Source organism: Sebastes umbrosus, chromosome 21 (assembly GCF_015220745.1).
Source record: "Sebastes umbrosus isolate fSebUmb1 chromosome 21, fSebUmb1.pri, whole genome shotgun sequence".
In the NCBI taxonomy this organism is placed as follows: Eukaryota; Metazoa; Chordata; class Actinopteri; order Perciformes; family Sebastidae; genus Sebastes; species Sebastes umbrosus.
Genome location: NC_051289.1, coordinates 5,280,853 through 5,302,419, shown reverse-complemented (window position 1 = coordinate 5,302,419; position 21,567 = coordinate 5,280,853). Strand labels below are relative to the sequence as shown.

Below are 21,567 nucleotides of genomic sequence, written 5' to 3'. Positions count from 1 at the left end.
ACAGTATATGAACATCATACCAGCAAGATTACTACAGTTTCCATGTCTAGACATCTGTAGAATATGTCACTGACCATCAGTATTTTACACTTCCTATCTAGATTTCAAAATAAAAGGCCTTTAGCGTTTTTAGTGCACAGAATCATGCATTCGTTAACATAATGCTTTTATTCTGAAATACTCTAAATAAAGCAGTGGTCTACTTGCAGGTTTCCATCAAGTTAATATAGTACAGGCTTTTAATTTTGTAAACACTGTAGTAGTCATAGCAGAAACCCTACATATGCTATAAATATAATAGACTGGGTTAATAGGTTATAAGAACATCAGGTGATGGGCAGTATTTTTCCGATGCGCTCTCTCTCTCTCGCTCTCTCTCTCCCTCTCTCTCTCTCTCAACAAACACCACGTAACTTTATTGTTCTTTCTTTTAGAGGTGTTATTTAATTTTTTTAAAGATATTTAATAATAATTTTCGTTTTCTAAAGGTTAACAAATAACGAAACTGTTTATTTTGCTTTGTTTTATAATAATAAAAAAAAACCCACTTTACTTATATTTATCATTCTGAAATACTTCAGGTGTTTTTCTCCATCAAGGCGCAGTTCAGCAACAAGGTGGTGAAAAGCTCCAAGTTGCCTGAGATGTCGGAACATCAGCATTTATAATGTAAATTGCTGTCCCGCCCCAGATGTAAATTAAGTCGTTTTCGATAAAAGCCGCAACCTGGAATGCTGTAGAACAGGAACCCGAAACCCCCTGGAAATGTTGTTTAAAACTGTGCCAGTCAAAGTGAAGAGGGATTGCTGTAGGCTCTCTCTTACTACTAATGTATTTATTTATTTTTTTGTATTAATATATAACCCACAGAAATCCCTCTTCACTGTCAGTGAAGAGGGATTTATTTATATATATATATATATATATATATATATATAGCCCATAGAAATCCCTCTTAACTGTCAATGAAGAGGGATTTATATATATATATAAATCCCTCTTCACTGACAGAAAAGAGGGATTTCTATGGGCTATATATTAATATTTATGTATGAATTTATTTGCTTGTTTTTAATAATATTTACAAATTACCACACAGTTCTTACCCTTTTTTGTCTTAAATAAATATAAATCACATTTATTATGAAGTTAAATGGCCATTAAAAGGCAAACTCTATGTAGAAAGAAAGGGCTGTCAGCAACAGCAAAAACACAGCTGACAGGTAGCTGAGACGCTCCCGAGACGTGGGTAACTCGCGTCTAGTGTGAACACCCTAGGTGGGCATGACGTGGCCACGACGTGATGCTGCCGTCAGGCGAGCCTGAAGTGCGCTGTGTGGCCCGGGCGTAATGCTCAGCGAGGCTGAGACGCTATCCATTACACATGCCCAAGGCATCTCCATCAAAACACTCGCTCCCTATCTTTGGCTCCGAGACATGACATACACCAGTCAGGAGTGTGAAGATCATTTAGTGCATAGCTTATTTCTTAAGGCGGTGTCATATTTTAAACCCTACTGGCTTTATAAGCCATATTATGTAATGTACCGTAGATAATAGATATATAGACTGCAGCAATGCAGCATTCACATGGGATACACCATACTTTTCAGACAGATTTAAGTTTCCCGCAAGAAAGTTTTTCCTCCTGGAGGCACTTTTTCTTTTTTATTATGTATGTAAAACCCACACATAACCACGTGTGTATGAGCAGTATTTGTTTTTAATCGACCCTTATGTAACAGGGTGTTATCAGGCAACATATCTCAACCCGCGGTATTACTGTGAGCTTTTGAGGTCTTGGCAGGAAGCCACATTATTTCCTGTCAGCGTCAGCAGTGGAAATGAACAAGGGCACCCCGATGAAGGAATGATTTCATGAATGGATGGCAGAGAGAAGCCACAGAGTGGCAGAGCTCCAAGTCGCTCTCTGGTTGGCTGTGGAGGAGAACTGAACTTATAGCAAGTCGTCTATGACAGTAAATAAATTCCCCCTAAAATTGACCACAACTGCTTAATTGTAGACTAGCAGTTATTGCGAGGAAAACCACTGAGTTTATGTCATCGAGGAAAAGGCCAACACGCTGTCAGTTAAAACGGGTGCATTTTGAAAACACAGATTTGCGGTCTTAGAAATATAAATGAGGATTATTTTCAGCCTATATTTTGCGAATTGGAAGATTACCAGAGCTGAAACCAAGAGATAAAACGACAATTTTACTCAACACCTTTCTTTAAATGTGAGGATTTTCCTGCTTTTCTCAATTTTATATCATAGTAAATTTAATATCTTTGAATTTCTGGATTCTTTTCCTGATTTCAAAGGCTGCATTACAGTAAAGTGATGTAATTTTCTGAACTTACCAGACTGTTCTTGCCGCTCTATTGTTTGACTTTACCCACTTAGTCATTATATCCACATAAAAAATCTAGTTTTGTAAATATTTTGTAAAAGCACCAATGGTCAGCCCTACAATATCGTCTCAATATCAATATCGAGGCATTTGGTAAAACATATTGTGATGTTTGATTTTCTCCATATCGCCAAGCCCTACCTGCAGTCTTAATAAATTGGACTGGACTGCAGGGGATACAGCTGTTGACTAAAATGTGTAATAACGCTCCCTCTTCTTCACTGAATTTAATAACTCATCTGTCAACCATCTCAATAAGCTTCAGGACCCCACATGACTGTCATAATTATATTTCTCTGCCTGACGCCCTCATCTATTTTCTGTCACTGAAATGACCTCAGCATCCTTAAACATGCATACACTCCCTGTTGTTCTGAATACTGTCGGAGGGTGTGTGGCACTGTGTGTGTGTCCAGAGATCCATAACTCAGAATTGATTGGATTATATTGGCTTCAGCATGGGGGTAGGGCACATGCTTTTACTGTTTACTGACCTGCTGCTGGCTTGTGATGGGGGGGGTGTTTGCATACACATGTTGCTACATGATGTCACAGTGGTTTGCTGCGTAGATGTTATTCACTGACAGTTGTGTCTTATTAAAGGGATAGCTTGGGTGTTTTGAAGTGGGGTTGTATGAGGTACTTATCCATAGTCAGTGTATTACCAACAGTAGATGACGGTCGACACGCCCCCCAGTTTGGAGTACTGCTATGGACGGGGCAGGCAGCAAAACGTATTTTAGCCGGCAGGGTTAAGTGGTGAAAATAGTCTAAATATAGCATACAATTAAACTGATATTGTTTTTTTTTAGGTGAGCCTTGCTTTTAGGTGTCTTAAATACGTTTTGCTGCTGCCACCATCCACAGCAGTACATTGATTTGCTCCCGTTCTGGTACTCCTGTCTGCTTCTCCAAGCTGGGGGCGTGCCAATCGTCATCTACTGTAGGTAATACACTGACTATGGATAAGAACCTCACACAACCCCACTTCAAAACACCCAAACTATCCCTTTAAAGGGTAGTTTATTATATTGGAGTATTGCCCTGCATTTAGGCGATTTGTGAGAATGGCCTGGCCTAGATATTTTGTGAACAGTGCGTCACTGTTGCAGATCTTGGGAGAAGATTTGCTTTTCTTTAATCCCTTTGACTTCTTAAGCATTTGTAATGTTTTCTTTTAAGCAGAAGATGGCAAAAGCGACTTTGATGTGTTTCATTTTGCATGAGATATCTGGCAATCTGGAGACAGCTGGGTGGTTTGAATGAATTTGTCTTGGTCATGTCTTGCATATTTTCCCCTCTATGTGATGGCTCTAAAAACAAGGTTTTTGGTTTGTCCTGCTGGGGTTGTGCTTATATTTTATCTTCAGTATGAGATTAAGCACCTTTTCCAGTGAATCATTCCCACCGGGGGTTTGGCCTCCCAAGTTAAGGAAAGCAAAGAGGCTGTGTGTTGATAATGGGGAACACTGGAAGAGTAATGGGGGGTAAGCAGAGGATCACTTCCCCAACTGGTGTGTTGATGGTGTGTTGTGGGGCCCAGGGTTGCCATGTCTGGTCACTGAGTGTGGCCTGTGGGACTTGGCTGACCTTTGTGACCAGACTGTGTGTGTAGCCTCCTGACCTAACACACTGTCTTGTGTCTGTATTATCACTAATGCTGTCAATTGATTAAAATATTTTTTCCAAATTTTGTATCTGTTCAAAATGTATCTTAAAGGGAGATTTGTCAAGTATGTAATACTTCTATCAACATGGGACTGGGCAAATATGCTTTCCTTATTCAAATGTATGTATATATCTATTACTGGAATTCAATTAACGACCCAAGAACCCTCACAGGTACTGCATTTAACATAAAAAATATGCTCAAATCATAACATGGCAAACTCAAGCCCAACAGGCTTGACTATGACTTGCCCCAAACTGTATGCGATTATCATAAAGTGGGCATGCCTTTTAAAGGCGAGACTCGTGGGTACCCATAGAACCCATTTTCATTCACATATCTTGATGTCAGAGGTCAAGGGACCCCTTTGAAAATGACCATGACAGTTTTTCCTCGTCAAAATTTAGTGTAAGTTTGGAGCGTTATTTAACCTCTTTCGTGACAAGCTAGTATGACATAGTTGGTACCAATGGATTCCTTAGGTTTTGTAGTTTTATATGATACCAGTATCTTGACTCTAGCTTTAAAAAAAAAGCCCACTACAACCTAAAAATCACAAGTTTCATTAAATAAATTAGTGGCGTTAAAATGAATTTGCGTTAACGCGTTATCACGTTAATTTTGACAGCCCTAGTTATCACTCAAGTTATTTATTTGTGATACATCTATCTCTGATATACAGTTTTTACACAAGATTTGGTCTACAAAAAGACTTCACAATACAATACCACTTCTGCTGAATGAAAGCTTGCAACTACACGTTGCTGCACCTGTGCAATTACCAAAGTTGCCACAATGGAGTGTTGGTTTTAGATGAACTCATCCACAGTGGATATAGAGCTTTTGTGGTCGGTTGACGACGTCCCGGGGATCCCTGTAATTGAAAGAAAGAGAAAAAGGTCTAGGGCTGGAGTGACACTTAGTTCTAAGGGGTTATTAAAAATGTATGAATATCTTAAACCCCACCTCAGGCTAATCCTTGCTCCTAAGTGCTTGTGGCGTTTCTCATTTGAAGTGAGCTCAGAGCGTCTCACTGATGAAGCCGCCCTAATGTCACAATCACAACCATCTGGACGTCACACAGCATCAAAGGGGTGGAAGGAGCATAAACAACCCCAGACAACTATTTACTGGCATCCAGTAGTTCCCTAATCGTCTCTTTGTGCATTTCCGGCATATTTTCCTACCTCAAAAGCGTGATTTCTTTGACATCCCACGGCGACAGGAAGTCTTTAAGTTGACGTTCATTTACTCAAAGAGTTGTGCTTGCTTTGCAGCGGTGGGGGCTGCGGCACTCTTGCATTTTGTCCAGGAGTCTTCCCCCTGCAAAGAAGATTTTTTTTGCAGAGTAATGAAATAAATAACTCAGGTGGGATGGAGTCCCGCATTGCCGGCAAAGTGCAGACAGTCAGGTTTGGAGTTGGAGGCAGAGAGCTCTCCTCTGTATGTTTCTACAGGATCACACAGACAACTTAAACCCTCTTGAGGTGATAAAAGCTTTAGGTGTATTTTCACATTAACGAAAGACGGCGGTGGAAGGTGCACCTTGAGTCGATGACAGAGACATTTGCGTTTCCTTTGCTGTGTCCAGAGAGAGACGAGGGAAATCATTCTGTCCCTGGTGATGTCCTGCATTGCGGCCTGATGCTTGATGATTTAGAATGAGCTGCTTGCCGCTGTGATTCTCAGGCTGCCTCCGCCTGGTACGACTGCGACGGAGACGAGCACAGGGAGGCACAGACACCGTCACAGGAAGAGAGACGGAGGCAGATGACAAGAAAAAGTGCAGTCTGCTCCGTCGTCTTTTAAGCTTCTCCTCCACCGGTCAGCCTGCTGCGTTTCCATGGTGATGCATCTCCTGCACCGCGATACCCAGGTGGACTTCTTTGCTCCGGACTGCTGATAACTCTTTCCTGCTGCATCCCTCTCTCAGGAAGGCTGTTTTTTTAACGTTTACATCTGAGATAATCCCCAGAGTTTTTGTGCAGCATGAATCATTAAAATACTGCTAATGAAGCGCGGCTGGGGCGACGGCTACGGCGGATAGGATGCCTGCTGGGTTCGCAGATGGGTGCGGGGATGCACCCTTTGCCTTCTGCCGATGATCCCCTCCTTCCTCTCCGTCAAGGTGGCATCAGGGAGCGTCGCTGTCAGCAGGGCGCCGCTGCGAACAGCAGGGTTTGATACACACAGCTGAGGGGCAGGTGTCTGCAGGGCAGCTTGGATTTCCTCAGTGAAACGTAAAAAAAATGTCTCATCGTAAAGTTCTCGACTGTATGATCAACAACAACTGGAGTCTGATCTGCGATCTGTACTGCGCCTGGAATAATCAGGTCAGTTTTCTCTTCATGTTGTTCTTATTATTTAAGACTGATTGGGCAAATGGGGAATTAGTTTTTCATTTTTAACATCATTTTTTGGAATTTAGAGCTGGACAGGAAACATGGGGAAAGGGATAAGGGGGGTGACATGCAACAAAAGTCCCAGGGACGTTGCGATTACTGTATATAGCAGGAGAGTATGTAGGAGCGATTTAATCTCTCGGTTAGAAGGCAGCACGGACTCATGTCATTAAAGCAGGCAGCACAATTCCTCTGTCACACACCCAGAGGCTTCTCCATGCATGTTTTTTCGAACAAAAGTGTGTCATGATGAGTCCCTGAGTGCTGTTTTTAAGCCTTGTGTGGACAGCACAAGCATGACTTTATCTGCAGTCCGCATTTCCTCCTCATCCCTCTGTGTGTGTGAGTGTAGACGTACCTCAAAGTCACGTTTCTCTCCCCTATATGGTGGCGTTTTGAGCCTGCTATCTCCGGCCCTTTCGGCCCTAGCCCCGCATGGGTTGCGCGCCGACATTAGCAACGGAGACGAGGGCTTTGGTTTGGCTCGCCACCATGACACGTCTCGGGAAGGACTCAGCCAGACATTTCTCCATTCTCGGCTGAGATGGACGTCAAAGCGCTGTGAAGGCCCTGACACGCCAAGCCGACGGTCGGACAGTTAGGGGCCGTCGGTGAGCGTCCGTCGGCTCTAGTCTGCCGGTGTACGAGATTTTTCGGCCGATTCAGCTCAATGAATTTGCGGCGGCGCCTGTTGGTGAGAGAAATCATTGGTAAGCGAGTCAGTGCACGAGAAGATAAACGGACGTGAGGAAAGAAAACGAACGAGTAAAGAAAAGCACAGAAGGCTCTTCTCATTTTTCATCTTCATCTCATCTGATCATTCCAATACACGGATATTTTCAGAGCGACATGGCCATCTGGAATGAAGCTAAGTGGTGAGTGAGAGTGTTGTGGAAATGTACGTATCATAACAACGGCTTGTATTTCCGCCGCCCTCGGTCTTCTGGTTTCCCTTTTTGAATGACGAATACAGACAACCGCCACCTGCTGGCGTGGAGAGTTATTTCCTCTCACGCAGGCGCAGAACGTACGTGGTAGTTGGTCGTCGGCTGTAGTCTTTGCGATGTGTTCGAGTGCATCGTTTCGACCAAGATAAAGGTGAAGTGAGGCGACTCAACTTGCGTCCTTCGTCGCTTTGTCGCCGCTAGTTCTTTGATGTCAGGTTGGTGTGTCTGGGCCTTAACACGTGGCTTTAGGTTTAATTAAAGGCATTCATATTTAAGTATTCTGTTATTCTACAGTATAGTAGTTTGTATTTTTAATGAATAAGAAACATTTTCCTTTTTGGTGCATTTTATGCATGTTTGTAATCCAGCAGCAGGACAGCCTCTCCGAACACCAGACCCCTTACAGAGGCAGTCATAATGTATTCTACTGTATTCATGCAAGAGTTGTTCTTGCTACAGCTGGATGTATTTCTCCCTGTAGATTTTGGTCACCCTTCCTCACCCGTGTTATGCCTTCCTCTCTGTCCCATATTACTCCCTGGAGTTCTCCAGGACAGGCATCCCTGACATCTCGTGTATTAATAGCCTGAATTCATTCAGTAGTGCAGCGTGGAACTGGAGACTCTGGAGCGCTTGGCATGCTGACCTCTGAGTGTCCCGGCTCGTTGCAGATAGAGCACCTCGTGCAGCCTCAGGTGGCTACAGACTAAACTTGGTTTTAAAAAATTACTCTTACCAAGTTATTCTTGGACTTAAATCTCACTTTTTTCTTTTTTTATTAAATAGCTTCATTTAGACATTTGACACTCTTGAAATTAAAATATCTAGCAATTATTCCTCCCATTGGCCGTTTTGGAAACTGCACATTTTGGATTTAGTCTCAGATGAAAGGCTGGCTGGTAAAATCCAGTGGAAGATGTTCACTTCTAACGGGATGGGATGTTAAGTGCAAGGGTGATGTTCTGAGAATGACATATCCGCCTGTGAATGTGATCATATGAATGTGGACGTTCTCTCTATCATACAGCGCTCTTTGTTGTGCTATCTTCTATGTATCCTTTTGTCTCTATATGCACAGAAGTCAACTTGGCACCCTTACTAACACTTCATATCTCATATACATGCCTTTTCGCTGGAAACTCACACAGACGGCTCATTGTTTCATGCATTTTTTTCCCCGTCTCCCCTTTTTTCATTTTGCCATGGAATGCCTGATGTGAGGAGTAAAGAAGTCTTGCCGTGTCAAGCATTGCAGAGCAGAGCTGCCCTCTGGTATGCCCCGTCGCCTAATTTAATTTTAGCAGTGCTGAAAATTGTTTGCGTCCCAAGTCGAACTGATAGGCCTCTGTTTCCAGAGAGCCTCTGCTGTCCGAGGCGCTGAAAAAGGCCTTTGTGCGCCAGTAGCACAGCACAGAGGCCTCATGAAATATTTACAGGCTAACACCTGGTGTGAGACGGAGAGAGAGGAGCCAGCGAATCAACAACACCGCCACCAATAACTGCCTCCGCTCTATTAATATGTTGGCCTGCCAGAAATATTTGGTTTGTTATCGTTTGATCTTTAGCAATCTCATGAACAATAACAATCATTTAGGTCTCAGTGAAGCCAAGAATTAAAAACAGTCATAAACTATTTAGAGCTGAAACGATCACTCAGTAAATGGGTTTGTTTATCAACAGTAAAATAATCTATTATTTCGTTGTACACATCATTGTAAATAGAATATCAGAGTTTTGGTCAAACAAAACGAGACATTTGAAGACATCATCTTGGCCTTTTGGAAGTTGTGGCGGAACATTTTGTTGATATGTCAGACTAGGGATGTCACGTGTACCAATACTTTGGTACCAAGTTGGTTTACTTGTTTTTCTACAGCATCACAGGTACCGCAGGTACCGGGGACCAGGGCTCGAGACTAATGGCGTACTGTCGTTCTGGGGACGATAGAAGTTTTGCCTGATAATGCTACATTGTGAACAAAAAATCTGTGTTGATATCTACTGGAAGAGAGCTAGTTAACGTTAGCTGTTAGCTGTTAGCAGCTGTGGGACTGCAAAGTCCTGCTTGGCTAAATAACGGAGATAACACCTAACGCTAAGAGGTTGCATTGAGTTACTTTATGCTGCGTTCAAGCTCTATTCAGTCAAAATTTGTATTGGGTGAAGGTAAATTATATTATGCTATCATGATGTGTTCAAATGTAATCTTTTAAAATTTAGTTTTTGGTGAGAAACTTCAATAATAAATTTACAAAAAACAGTATGCAAACAGTAATAAAGGAGTCTATCTTGAAGTACATGGGATTTATTGTTTTGTTTTTGTTTTTTTACTGTGGTATTGAATGGGTATGTAGAATCGTGGAATTTCACTGGTATTGGTATCGACTACTAAATTTCTGTTATCGTGACATCCCTACGTCAGACTGATCGATAATGAAAGTAATCGTACTGGTGTAAATAAAATCTCATCCATATTTTATACCCATTCATCCACGGTTGCCAATGCCATCAAAAGAAACTTCCTCTAGTTGATGCACCATTAAATTACACTGTAAGATGTTGCTTCCCTGCATTATTTCCTGCCCCAACATCAATTTTAGCAGAAAATATGATAGATACAGATATATAAGACAATGTTTCATCAGACTTAAATGGTAGCATAGTCAAGCAAAATATTTTTTAAAGTGCCCCTTATGGAGGATGTTCTTCTTAAACAACCATAAATAGCATTAATCCAGCCCAGGTTGTTGTGTCTGAGTGTCCCCACTTTGTTCTGAGGAGTGGCTTTAACATGGCACTGGGGGGTTAAACAGGAGAGTCTGTGTGTCAGAGGGTGCACTGTCGCGACCCTACCCTGTCAAAAACCTCAAAGAGCAACCAGGATTAATAATTCATAGATGAGGAAACCAATTATACAGGGCTTTGCTCGCATCTGGGTGGGGGGACCCCGGGGACCCTAATTGGCCCACCTGCTCTCTGTCTCTGAAGAGCTGGGTCGAGGTGGCTGGCTGGAATGGATGTGAGGTTGATGCGTACGTCCTCTCTTTGTTTGGATGCCCCTGTCTCTGAGCCTTTAATGTGGGGGGATGGCTTCCTCAGTGGTGCTTTGGGAGCCACCTCGACTGACATCCCTGTAGTGATGGACCACACCCAACACAGCAGAATGGGCTTCCCATGTGGCCTTCAATGCTGTTTGGACTAAGAGACAATTAGAAGGCAATCAAGAAACCCTCAAAATGTAAATGATATGATAGTAGGGCTATATGTTATGATTATTTTTATGATATTAAGTTAAAATCTTTTGGTGTTGAACTATAAATCAAACAAAACAAGACGTTTGTTTGACGCCACCTTGGACTCTGGAAGTTTTGATGGCAATTTTTTCACTATTTTCTGACAATCCATAGAATAACCCACACATTAGTTTTTCTATTAATCTATTCATTAATAATTGCAAACAATCGTTAGTTGCAGCCCTAATTGTTTCATTTATAAAATGCCAGAAAATAGTGAGAAAATTGACCCAACAGCCTCAAAACCCAAAGACATTCAGTTGACAGTGATATCAATTTTCTGTCCATCATCTACTAATAAATTAATACAGAATATGTCAGTTATATGTAATTCAAGAAGATTTTGCATGATTAAGAATTCTGAAAGGGGGTTTGTTGGAAACAAAACTAGAGCTAAAACAATTAGTTGATAAATTAAAAGAGAAAATGAATCTGCAACAATTTTGACAAGCAATTTATCATGAAAGTACATTTTTTTTCTGCTAAAATGTAGGACTGCAACCACTACGATTATTCTCATTGTCAATAATCAATTTCTCAATTAATAGATTAGTTGTTTGGTCTATAAAAAGTCAGAAAATTGTGAAAAATGTCGATCAGTGTTTCCCAAAGCCCAAGATGACGTCCTCAAATGTCTTGTTTTGTCCACAACTCAAAGATATTCAGTTTACTCTCACAGAGGAGTAAAGAAACCAGAAAATATTCACATTCAAGAAGCTGGAATCAGAGAATTTAGACTTTTAATTTTTAAAAAAATTACTCAAACCGATTAATAGATTATCAAAATAATTGGCGATTAATTTAATAGTTGACAACTAATCGATTAATCGTTACAGCTCTACAAAAATGCCAAAATATTTGCTGGTTTTGGCTTCTCAAATGTGAATATATCTTCTATGATAGTAAATGGATTATCTTTGGGTTTTGGACAAAATGCAAAATAATGAAAAATATTGTCAATACTTTCTGACCTTGTATAGACTGAATATTGGTTGATTATTTGAGAAAATAACTGCAAAATAATCAATAATTTAAATTATTGTTTGTTGCAGACCTAATAAACTAAACTAGTTTAGTAAACTAACATGCACAAGAGTAGAAAGCCACCTTCGGGCTCTTTGTGCTCTTGTAGCGAGCTCTTCTTTGCAGTGATTTGGGCCTCTGATGTGCATCAGCCCACTTTTCTCTGGTCTCTGTCTGTCTGTCCCTTTCTCTCCTCTCTCCTTCCATCTCCATTTCTCCTTTGTGGAGAGGAATTCCAGGCTGTTGGCCCGCACAATTGGCCGACCATTAGCATATGAAAGCTGCCGAGGGGCAGCGAGTGAGGCGGGAAAAAGGGAGGGAAGGGGGAGTCATAAAATTTCCAAATCAGTCCAAAGCAGACAACTTTTAATCAGACTCATGGTAGCACATGTGGCACATATTTCCCTCAGGGAAGTCCTTTTTTCTCTCTAATACAAAAAGAACAAAGTTAGTCTGCTCTTTCTGTTTCATCCTTGTGGTTTTATTCATGGATATTGTTCTGCGTTGAACCGTTCCGCCTGACAGTAAGCAGCATGTCAACAGTAACTGACAAGCTCATCGTTTCAGCCTCTGGCAACGAGACTCCAAGTCTTCAACCCAAGATGTGATATTGCCTGATCCTTATACACTTCTCTCAGGCATAAAATCAATCAATCTGAAGGATTCGCTTCGCCCCCCTTGAGATCTTAATGTGGTCCCAGATGAGGCCACATGGCGTTGTGTGGTGGATAAATCTGAGAATGCTGTGTATATTTGAAAATGACAAGTGTTTGTTGGCACATTACTTTCATCATTTGGTTAGAAGTGTGACTGACCTGGTTATTCTGCTGAGTCTCAGCAGTTTAAAACTTCTGCTCTGTCCTCCTATTCTGCATGGTCAGTGTTGTATTCCTCTGTGGCAGAGCACACAATTTAGAAGTACTGATTCTGATACATATTTTCTGTTTTGATAGAGATTTGATCTGAGACGTAATCAGATCACTACTTTATGCTCTCAAAATCACCTGACAACATAAACATAAATAGTTTAATACATTTCAGCACGGGAGGCCTCTTGACATTACGGTTAGGCTGTTCATGTCTGTGAAAACAAACATCATTATTATGGAAAAGCTTTGTTTCCCCTATCCACACTGCAGTGCCTTCTCAGATTAATATATTGTGGAGAGCTTTTAAGACATTGTTTTCAAGTGTGAAGCCTCCCTCTAGAGGAAAAGATGCATTTTGAAATGAATGAAGCTTTTACTGCTGAAAGCATGTGTGTTGTGCACCGAGGCATTAAACTATGATGTAATACCTCCCACTGAGACGGGTTAATGTTTACACACAGAGGGCAGTTTTAAGATACCTGAACCCTCCGTCTTGCACCTCTCAGCATTTTGTTACAAGCAGCAATCGGCTGTTATTGGAGGCATAAGTTTTGATTTAGTTCATCTGTACTTTAGAATGATTTCAAGTAGGGCTGGGCAATAATTCAATATGATAATTCATTGTTTTTCAATGGAATCGTATCATGATGAAATCCTATATTGAGATATTGTGATAGACAATTATGTTGTCTAAATTTCTAATAAGCACATACTAACAGAAAATCTGAATTGATAAGAATTCATCTTATGGGAATACCCTTAGTGTAGTTAAATCAAACTATTGCCTTAATCTGATTATTTGTGCACATGCATGTAAACATAGTCAGTGTATAGCTGGACATATTTATTATTTTTTTAATCTATAATTTCACTTGACTTGCACTTAAGTTCTTAATAAATGAGAAAATGCTCAGTACTTGTCTTTTGTTAAGTATTCAATTCATACAAAAATAGGCTTTACCATGTGGTTGTTTCATATTGACTATACATTTTTTATTTGAATTACCAGAAAACATATGATATTGTGATATACAGTATATCGTATATCAAGATATGAAATGACCTATATCGGGATAGAGGATTTTGTCCATATCGCCCGGCCCTACTTTCAAGCAGCTCATCATCAAGGGGGCTTATATAAACATGTTAATCCATAAGAATACTAAATTAATGTTCAGTTTGGAGTGAAAAACAACCAGCACAAGAGAGTCACAATAAATTATTAAAATTGTCACAATGCCAAAGATCGTTTTGATGAATCAGCTCGTAGTTTCTACTCAACTTCAAAAATAGGTCACATTTAATACCAAGAAGTGTAAGATATCCCTCCTGTGGCTACTAGTGCTGCGTCAGTGTCCCTCTATAGAGCTGCAGAGACTATACGGGGTTGATGTCGGATGTTGTAAATTCAAGCTGTCCTGTAGTCCTCAGCAGTTTGGCTGAGTTTGGTGTGAACAGAATGCTGATTCACCTCATACTGCCACAGTAACCCCTCGCTCCCCCTCCCCACGCCTGCACGTAGTCACATAATCCCTACGACATATGTGCTGCAGTAAACATACAAGGATGCTGTATGGTTTGTTTGTGTGTGTGTGGCAGAAATACAGAAAACAAGCTGAAAGAGAGTCTCTAGAGGCTCGGCTCAGCAAAACCAAGAAACACCTCGTCCTTGGGAGTGTCACCTTGGTAACACAGAAAAGGACGGCACATAAAGGCGCCTTTCTTCTGTAATATTTCAAGTATTCATTCTAAGGAGAGACAGCAGAGGAATAAGAAGTAGCTGGATGCTGCTGAGTCTCCTTGCTTGGCCCGGATGATGAAAAAACTGGCGTGGAAAAGATGCAGCTCTCTTTGGTGCAATGCAGACAGGGCTGGGAGGAGCCTCGCCAGTGGGCGGAGCTATGTGTGCGTGTGTGACTGTGTTTGTTAGAAGGTGTTGTTTTGTTTTCATCCATAAGTGATTACACATTTTGCCCAACCCCCCCTCCATCTTCTGCCGCCAGGCGCTCTCTCTCTCTCGAGGTGAGGTTGTAATATCACCGGCACGCTGCAAGAGAAGAGGATTGTTGTTATGGAGATTTTTTTTTTTTTTTTGCATGTGTGTGTTTTGAATGCAGTGCGTCTAAACTCAATGAGCTACTAAGAGCAGTTACGTCATGCAAGACAGTCAGAGGGTGGAGCAGGGGGTGGATGAATAATCCCTCTGCAGAACGCTGACAGAGAATCCATAGATCACTGGTGTGTGTCGGTCACCCTCTCTATACTCTCTACTACTACTGCCATCACAGCTTCACAATCTCATCCAGCTGCCACGGATGGATCAATAACTTTATGTGAATTGTTTTTACATATCTGAATTGTAAATTCACCATCATGTCCTTCTCCCGTGCTGCCAGCTCCTCCATAAAAACGGCGAGCCCGGCATATTTTCCTGTTTTCCTCACACAGCCCCGAGGCATCCCAGTAAAAGAGGCGTTAATTGGCTGCCTGCTCGGTGCCAGAGCGCGCCATTGGCCAGGCGGCACAGACGGTGATAATGATGCCCTCTGTCCTGTGTCGGTCAGCGTGCGCACGCCGCTTTGTCCTGACGCTGACGAGACATTAGCATTCAGAGCACCTCCAGACCTACAGAGAGATGAGCTCGTTTTACTAATCAAATGTGATGAATTGTGAGCAAAACCAATCTGACGGTGTCACGGGGAGAGGTCACCGGAGGAAAGTGGTGCCAAATTTGCTATTTTTGCAAAACCGAATACCTCTCCGCCCGCTCTAGGAAAGCTATTTCGCTGCCATTGTCTGTCTTTATAACACAAATGACATCCATCTGTTTCTCCCTCGCTGGGCTCCTTTGGCTTTTTATTATTTTTTAAAGGGGCCTGTGCGTGCATGCCAGAGAGAGTGGCTCACTCCAGTTGACTGAGTGTTTACTGTGGTGATGGAGAATGCAGTGGACACTCCCTCTCCTCTGTTAAATGGGACCCGAGGATGATTAGAAAACAGTCTGATAAAGGCAGACAAAAGAGAGACACGAGACTAAAGATTGAGATGCTAAAGTTGAGGGTTTAAAGTGCTGTGAGGTGCAGTGAGAAGAGGCAACAATAAAGGACAGGAGATGGAGGGAAAGAGGACGAGATGAGGAGCCTTTTTATTGTTTCCAGCTGGGCCTGGGTGTGGTCATCATGGCCTGGAGGACCTGCTGTGTGCAGCTCTGCTCCGAGTCCTCCTTCACAGTCTCCGAACTCCTCTGCCAAATAGCTTCTCAGTGTGTTATTTTGCGTCTACATATGGTCCTGCACGTATTCGGTTTAATTGCGATTTAATTGTGTTGTGCGATATTGTTATTTCGCGTTGAAATATTTACATTTCTGTGTAAATTGGAGCCGTGTGAGGGCTGCAGGACGCACATCAGCTGCTGCAGGAATCAAACCCTTTCCATTGCAGGATGATCTATTGAAATAGTAGGATGTGGAATATGTGTGTCCAGGCTGTAAATCTAATTGGACGGCTGCTCGTTTTTTTTTTATTGTTTGCTGTGACTACCATCAGTTTTTGACATGTTTTATTCTCTGTTGAGGGTCATCTGAGGTAGTGACAGTGGTGTAACTTAGTCAGCACTTCCTGTCCAGGCTGGCACATATCCACATTGTCAGCAGTGTCGTCTCTTTCTTTGACTGGAAGACAAACTGCTAATGCATTTTTTTTTTGTCTTTGCATATGAGAGAAAGTTATATGACAGGAAAAAATTGTGTGTTTCAGTTTCCCGAAAATCAGCAAACACCTGCAAATGAATGAAGTTAATTTGTAAGGAGGCACACTCTGTTATTGTGTTGCGCCACAGTTTGAATATGATTCAACACGGTGTACAAAATGAGATGGAAAAAGCAACAAATACGTCCAGAACATCCAAACAGTTACGGGAAGAAAACAGGCTGCCAGATGGACTTTGAAACGGCTCCATTAGAGAAAATGCCAGTTAACATGGATTGAATTTGCTTATATTAGCCAAACTAAATTATGAAGCACGGATTTAATTAAATAACATGATGCTGCACTTAAAACAGTTGCTTTCGTGATCACATTGATGGATAGAGTGTGACACAGTGAGGTGGGGATGGTCAGTTTTTTGTCCTCCTGGCAGGATTTAGTTTTGGCATGTACGGGAGATAATGGACGTGTCGCTGACAGACGTGTAGCCACAGCGCTTATAAAAAAAGGCCGCTTTAAAACCAAAGTATTCAGCCGTCACCGCACAATCCCCCTCTGGCAGCCTTTTGGTGCAGTCCTCGGCCGTGTGGTTTTTCCTCTTCTCTCATCGCTTCATTATTCAATTAAGCAGTAAAACACATGTTAAGCTCAACATTAACCGCATGGAGGATCCCCTGTTGGGACGAGAGCTCTTATCGTATCATGCTCCATCAGCAGCGATGAGACTCTCGGCCTGGTTTTCATTAGGGCGAAGGTGATGCCGCGCGGCGGGCGCACCTAGTAAATACCTTCTGGTTTGGAGGGTGAGACTGCAGAGAGCCGGGTTGCCAGGTCTGGGGTGGATGAGGGGCAGATGGGTGGGTAGGAGAGCCAGGAGGAGACATGTTAGCCTAAGTGGAGGAGACATTTGGTTTCTAGTTGAGGGTAGGGATGTCATGATGAGGAAATTTTACCACCGGTTAATAAACTCATGACAACGATGGTGTTACTGATTACACTGGACATTTTACAAGAAAAGATGACGCTCCATATATGTAGAGCGCTGACTTTGATCTTTAACGTTGGATGGCTGTGTGTCTGGTCTCTCCGCTGAGCTTTCGCTGCGGGGCCTTAAGCTGGGGACACACCAACCCGACATCAAAGAACTAGCGATGAAGGCTGCCTTTTGAATCGCCTCATGTCGCCTTTGTCTTGGCCAGAAAGTTGCACTCGAACACACCGCAAAGACTACAGCCGACGGCAAACTACCACGTACGGTCTGCGACTGCATGAGATGAAATAACTCTCCACACCAGCAGGTGGCGTTCTGTATGAGTCCTTCAAAAAGGGAAACCAGTAGACCGAGGACGGCTGATATACAAGCCGTTGTTATGATACGTACATGAAACAAAGCGTTGCGGCCGACCATTTTCACATCACTCTCGCTCACCACTTAGCTTCATTCCAGATGGTCATGTTGTTGTGAATAATATCCGTGAGTGATCAGATGAGATGAATATGAACAATGAGATGAGCCCTCTGTGTTTTTCCTCTTGACTTTACTTGCTGGTTTGCTTTCCTCACGTCTGTTTCTATTCTTGCGCACTGATTCGTTTAAGCTGAACAGCCAATCGGAGAGATTTCGACAAGCTCCGGCGCCGATTCAACGTGCTGAATCGGCCGATAAAGCTCCGTCACGGGCAGACTAAAGCCGATGGTGACGACCCCAAACTGTTGGCTTGGTGTGTCAGGGCCTTTAGGTTTCCACCTGCCGCCGCTCTTCCGCATAGCGATTGCCTCATTAACGTTACGGTTCCCTTATAGCATTGAGTTTGAATCTGAAATATTGCCAGATAGGAGCTTTTGTTTTTTGCTTTGACACCAAATTTTCAGACCGTCGTCTTGTCTGTCAACTCTCTCTCATCCCGTGTGTGACTCCTGTTACTCTGTGCAGACATGTATCGATAACACGATACACAAAAATTAAGTAAATGGGTTTTATTTCTATAAAAAAAAGCGAAACGACGGTGGAGGCAGTGGGCAAGTAATGTGATCGGTGTGTGCCTGAACAGCAACTACTGCGGAAAGCCTAGTTGAGGGTGATGGCTACAATCCTAAATCTGTATTAGCCTTTGTGTGTGTGTTTGTGTGTAGAGGCTAATGGGGTCAAGGAACAGTGCAGCATAGAGCTGTGATTCAGGTGCAGAGATGCTCCCATCCAGCCATCCCATCAGTCCCAGTGGGGGCATCCATCAACCGAGCTCCAGGGCTCTTTCTCCTCTGATTTGATTGATTGCTGGCACTAATGGACATGTGGCTGCACACACACACGTGATGCAACACACACAAATGGGTGCACGCAAACACACGTCAGTGTGCACAGCGTTGTAGAAATTCACACTCCTCTTAGACACACTTATTCTGGGCCTTTTCCGCAGCCTCCACATTCCACTGGCCGTATCTCACCGAAGGCCCCAACTGCTTTTAATCAGCTGGGTCACGAGGCGCTCCAGATGGGCCTCAGCGTTGGGTGGGACTGCCGCGGACATGGTGGTGGAGGAGGTGGAGGAGGAGGAGGAGGAGGGGGACTTGAGCTCGTAATAGTCAACATATTTGTGCCCCCTCTCCTCAATCCTCAACATCCCCTCCCCTCCCCGTCCCGTATTGCGTCACCCTCCTCAGAGACCCGTGCTGGACAGCTTGAGCTACACTGCCGTATTCAGCGCATGCATTTCTAAGGCTCTCACTTTTCCAGCGTTTTTTACTAGCTTACATTTTCCATCGCCAGACTGCATGCTTCGAGTGTTTTTGAAAAGAGCACTGTGTGCTTTTGGAGAGCGCCATCCCAGGATGTGCTTTTTACAGTCTGAGGAAAGATGTAGGTGTACATTGCAATTTAGTGTTTTTCCCCCTCAGATGTCTGTAATGTTGAGTTCACTGAGTACAGAATGTCTTGATTTTGTACATGTGGGCCATAAGGAAAAATATGTGCAGAATGTGAATGCAATCCGGTATGTAACGGCCTAATCAGGGTAGGAATAAGACCTCATGGCAGCATCATGTTTGGTCAGCATCCCACACGTCTTATCTAGTTAACATTGGGAAAGCGGACGAAGTTGAGAAAGAAGGAGATATTGCAAAGGAGTCCTGAATGTGAAAGTGCATCCAGTCCAAAGCTAGACCACAATGGCAATGATGATCACTTTCTTTCTCGCTTAGTAGCCAAAACAACACACAGCATGCACATAAACACGCAGAGTAATTTCATCCCTAAAGTTGTTTAACCGCCACAAAAGCTGCTCTTTGTCAGCATGTCATTATAAAGTCTCGTGCTTTGATTTGTTCAGTCTTGCTTTGACAGTGTTTACGACCCCGTTACCTGGATACCGTAGTACTAATCTCCCCTTTCCTCTCTCTCCCCTCGTCACCTCTCCCACTTACTGCCGAGCTCTCACGTTACAGGGCGCTGACGTCGCCTCGTTCTCAGCGCAGGCCTGTTGGGTTAATGCTCGCAGGGCGTGCGCCCTGGGTGAAGGTCACAACACATCCGCGCTGCAGGAAACGTCTGGGATGGTCTCACGTATTCTGAGTGGAATGGGATCCAACATAGTACCAAGTTGTTCCTCTAAGCAGAGAGGTTCCTGTCCCCATACTGAGAATGTGGTTTAGTGCCAAAATGTGACACGACCAGCTGCCCCCACGATGCTCGATTGGAAGGCAGAGTAGGATGAGAGAAAGAAGTGGATACAAGAACAAGGGAGGGACTTTCCAGTTTTATGGGCAAAGAGCAGGATTCAGTGAAATCTCAGGTCCTTCTGCAGCTGGGCAGAGATAGAGCGTGACCTCTACCACTGTTCCTCACGCGATGGCCGAACATTCTTGCCAATGGGATTGACTGAGTAAGGTTTGCTCAGCTTAGCATCTGATCTCAGCTCTATTAAAATGATTAGAGTGGTTGCACCTATGAGGTAGACACTGGGCATCCCTTTGCCGGTTGCTCCTGTAGCTTAACGTCGTCTGTGACTGTAGCTGTGCCGCGCTCTGGTCCACATACTCGATTTGTCCTTCCCAGTTTAGACTGGAAAGGTGCTAATGAGCTCTGGATTTAGCTAACCCCCTGCTGCTATTTGTCGGTGTCTGCTTACACTTTCTCTTTGCTAGCCGTTTAATCATGACTTATTGCCCTGTCATGAATCCTCAGCTCTCTTGGCAGGTTGATGGCCACTTCAAAGACGATCCTCGTACCATTAATAGGATATGAACAACTTGTTTCATTGCTCCAGCTACTTTTCCTCTCCTCTATCCGATCATTGCTTTGACTTGGCGGAGTGAAACAGGTTAAAGGCAGGAAGCTCTTTACTGTGATGTAATACTACTTTTAATAGGAGGATACGTTTTATAGCTAGAGAGATGTTTGATGTGCAGGATAGACCTGATGAGTCTTCACAGTCAATGAAAGCCAGGCATAATATACATATAAAAACATTTGTGGGCTGTTACAGATTTATGATGTGCAGTATTTCTTTTTGTCAAGTTGCCCAAGAAGTATGAGAAATAGTGTAGGTTTGTGAAATAGAAGTGGGTGTTTGCTGAGCCTGCAGACTCACTGCTGAGTCAGTGCAACATTCACATTAAGAGCCTTCATCTGTTCAAGTCTCCATTAAGGCAAAGTGTCTTGTTTGGTGTTACTCACACGTAACCCTTCACCTTTAGCCCTAACCTTGAAACCTAATTCCATTTTACTTGCCGGTAAAATCTCAGTGTGTGTGTGTGTGTGTGTGTGTGCGCACATGATGTTTTCTAGTTACCATTGATATGTGTTGGTGCCATGCAGCACAGTCCTCCCTGTCCCCAGAAGAAGCCTTCCTCTCTCCCGCCAACAGATTGTAAACAGATTTAATGCTTAATCAGTTGCTCTAGCTCAGCCCCACCGCCACTTCTTCTTCTACATGACACACAAACACACTCCTGCCCCTCCTCCCACCCACATGAGCAAGTGGCAGCCGGTGGCGTTTACTGGCGAAGAGGGTCAAGCAACACTTGTACTATTAAGAACAACTTGTCAGAGCAACACGTTTTGGCTTGTGGCCTTCATCTGGGTCATCATAAAACTTATTTCAAAGATCATTTAAAGGTTGGGTCCATTATTTTTGTTTTATTTCTAGGTTTTTATAACATTCTGTAGCTTCCCAGTGGTGTTCCTTATGTATTCAAATCCCAACATTCAAATTTTGGTCAAAGTATGTATGTTTTAGCGTCAAAATAC

General features: G+C 43.0%; 1 protein-coding gene across 2 annotated transcripts in view; it reads left to right on the top strand.

Moving 5' to 3' along the window:
* LOC119480267 (rho GTPase-activating protein 21) overlaps positions 1-21,567 on the top strand; it is a 94,238-nt gene that overhangs the window by 6,151 nt on the left and 66,520 nt on the right. The window contains exon 1 of one of the 2 annotated variants that reach the window (XM_037756382.1): positions 6,203-6,416. The exons of the other annotated variant lie outside the window; for it this stretch is intronic. Within the exon in view, the coding sequence (XP_037612310.1) occupies positions 6,333-6,416 (84 nt within the window). The 5' untranslated portion in view covers positions 6,203-6,332. Of the gene's footprint in view, positions 1-6,202; positions 6,417-21,567 lie in introns of those variants that run through there. 2 annotated transcript variants of the gene reach the window in all.